The sequence below is a fragment of the Thecamonas trahens genome, assembly GCF_000142905.1.
Source record: "Thecamonas trahens ATCC 50062 unplaced genomic scaffold supercont1.126, whole genome shotgun sequence".
In the NCBI taxonomy this organism is placed as follows: domain Eukaryota; order Apusomonadida; family Apusomonadidae; genus Thecamonas; species Thecamonas trahens.
Window position 1 is genome coordinate 1 of NW_013657554.1, and position 2539 is coordinate 2539.

A 2539-nucleotide genomic window follows, 5' to 3' on the forward strand; every position below is an offset into this window, starting at 1 on the left:
GATGATTGGGATGGTGGAGGGGGATGATGGGGGTGGGGATGGGGATGGGGATGGGGATGGGGATGGGGATGGGGATGGTGGGGATGGTGGGGATGGTGGGGATGGTGGGGATGGTGGGGATGATGGGGATGGTGAGTGGTCGGGGTCTTGGGGGTGACCACGAGGGTCGGGGATGGGGATGATGGCTGTGAAGGATGGGGATGGGTCAACGGTGGTGATGAGGGCAGGCTGGCCGACAGGTGCGAGAAGGCCACTCATCTCGCCAACCCGCTCCGCCCGACCCGCACCTTGCCGACGCACTACAGCGCGCACACCGTGCTGTATACGGTACATCGTGAGCACACGGGTCTTGGGCACTCTTTCCTCAATGTACGGTGAGAGACTCGAGGTGGCGCGGGCACTAGTTGGTGCGCTAGCTGTGCTGGGCGCTGTCTGCGCCGCCTTTGCTGTCCTTGCTCCCCCGCCCGGCGCGCCGGCCTACGCCATCTCGACATTTACGGCTGCGGCGGCGATGGGCGACGAGGAGGCGCGGCGTGGTGCAATCGGCCTAGCAGCGGTGGTGCGATTCGGGCTGACGACGCTGTCGTCGGCTGGGCTGGGCGCGGACGTGCCGATCGGTGCAGTGCAGCAGGTGGCGGTGGTGGTCCTCGCCTCGCTCGCCATGCCGATCTACGCGCACGCGGTCCATGTTGTGGCGCGGGCGATGAGTGCGGCAGCGCTGGCTGACCACCCGATGCGGGCTGCGGGATGCGGGCTGGCGCTGACAGCGGCGGTAGGCGCCGCGTTTGCGCTCGTCGAGGGCTGGCGCCTCATCGATGGCCTTTACTTTGCGGTGGTCCTCCTCACGACCGTCGGTTACGGTGAGCCAGATCTGGTGCCGGCGACCGGAGCAGGGCTGTTGATTCTCGCGGCAGCAACGCTGCTGGCAACTGGCGTCTTCTCTTTTGCGCTGGCAGTTGTCCATCGCGCCGTGATTGGGGCCGAGCCGCCGCTGAGTAGCCTCCTCGTCGGCCTGGCGGGCTATGCGGCGGTCTTTGCGGGCGGCCTGTGGCTGCTGGATGGGGTGCCGTTAGGCGATGGACTTTACGCGGCAGGAATCTCGGTCATGACTGTCGGATACGGCGATGTGGTCCCAGGCAGCACTGCCAGCCGGGTGCTGGTGGCTGTGGCGGTTGTGCCTGCGCTGGGCCTGATGGCGGCGGTGAACGCAGCGATGTCAGTGGTGGCGGCGCGGGTGATAGCATGGGCGGCGGGCAAGCGGTACGGGGTGGCTTCAATCTCGCACACGGAGCTGGTCATGGGAGTGCTCGTGGCAGCAGGTGGGTACGTTGTCTTTGGTGGAGCCGTCTTTGCACTGATGCAGAGCGGGTCGGGCGGCGGAGCGTTTGAAGGAGCGGCGACGCCGCACTCGGCGCCACACGCACTGGCCATTGGATGCTACTGGGCAAGCGTCTCGCTGCTCACGCTCGGCTTTGGCGACGTGGTCCCGGTCTCGGCCGCCGCGCGACTGGTCACGCTCGGGTACCTTGGGTGCGGGCTCGGGCTTGTCGAAGCCGCACTCGAGCACGTCCGCATCATTGTGGTCGACAGCCTCGGGCTTGACGGCGGGGCGAGCGCTCGGCAGCGGTGGCAAGCTGCGTACACATCGGTTGCACACAGGCTCGAGAGCCATCGGCACCCGCACGCCGCAGCCATCAGGCGAGCCATCACCGCGGCCAAGCCTCGAGCCGCGAGCCCGAGCCCAGGCAACAGACGCCGGCCGCGCTCGCTTGCGGAGCTCGTCGCGCTGTGGAAGCGGCCGCGGGCTGGCGAAGCCAAGCTCGAGTAGCACGATGATGAGAGCGAGGCCGTGGCATTGATAGGATCGATGGGCTCACTCGGCCTTTGGCTTGTCTCCAGCGGGCGAAGAGGGTGTGGCCGGAGCAGGCACTTCGTGTGGAGCGGCGGCAGTCATGGCGGCAAGGCCTGCGGCCATGAGCAGCGAGCCGAGAGCCCATCGCAGCGAGAGCGGCTCGGCAAAGAGGAGTGCGCCCCAGATGGCGGAGCAGACGATGTTGGCGACAGTGTTGATGATAGCGGCGTGGACAGTGGGCAGGCCCTGGAGAGCCGAGACGTAGCAGTGCCACATGGCCGCATTGGGCGCAAAGACACCGAGAAGAGTCACCGCGCGGAGGCAGAGCTCGGCAGCAGGCCCGCCGGCCACCTGGGCCACCATGCCCATGGGCCCCTCAAAGGTCAGCTTGCCAAAGACCGCACCGAGCGAGCCAAGCCCGCCTGCAGCCGCCGCATACGCCATGGCCCGTGTTCTGTCCATGGCAAAGGGGAAGAGGAGGGAGATGGGTGGGGCGGGCGACGGGCGCCTGATCACGGCCACCCGTCACCATTGCGATCACGGCCACCCGTCACGGCCACCCAACACCATTGCGATCACGGCCACCCGTCACCATTGCGATCATGGCCACCCGTCACCATTGCGATCACGGCCACCCGTCACGGCCACCCAACACCATTGCGATCACGGCCACCCGTCACCATTGCG

The 2539-nt window shown here is 67.3% G+C and overlaps 2 protein-coding genes across 2 annotated transcripts; one reads left to right on the forward strand and one right to left on the reverse strand.

Annotated features, from left to right (window-relative positions):
* Positions 1-381: 381 nt before the first annotated feature.
* Positions 382-1828, forward strand: AMSG_11578 (uncharacterized protein; the record flags this gene model as incomplete). The annotated part of the gene is made up of 1 exon (XM_013897120.1): positions 382-1828. A coding segment is annotated over one exon (1447 nt), but the record flags the coding sequence as incomplete, so codon positions are not given.
* A 45-nt stretch (positions 1829-1873) lies between these two features.
* Positions 1874-2274, reverse strand: AMSG_11579 (uncharacterized protein; the record flags this gene model as incomplete). The annotated part of the gene is made up of 1 exon (XM_013897121.1): positions 1874-2274. A coding segment is annotated over one exon (401 nt), but the record flags the coding sequence as incomplete, so codon positions are not given.
* Between the last annotated feature and the right edge of the window lie 265 nt (positions 2275-2539).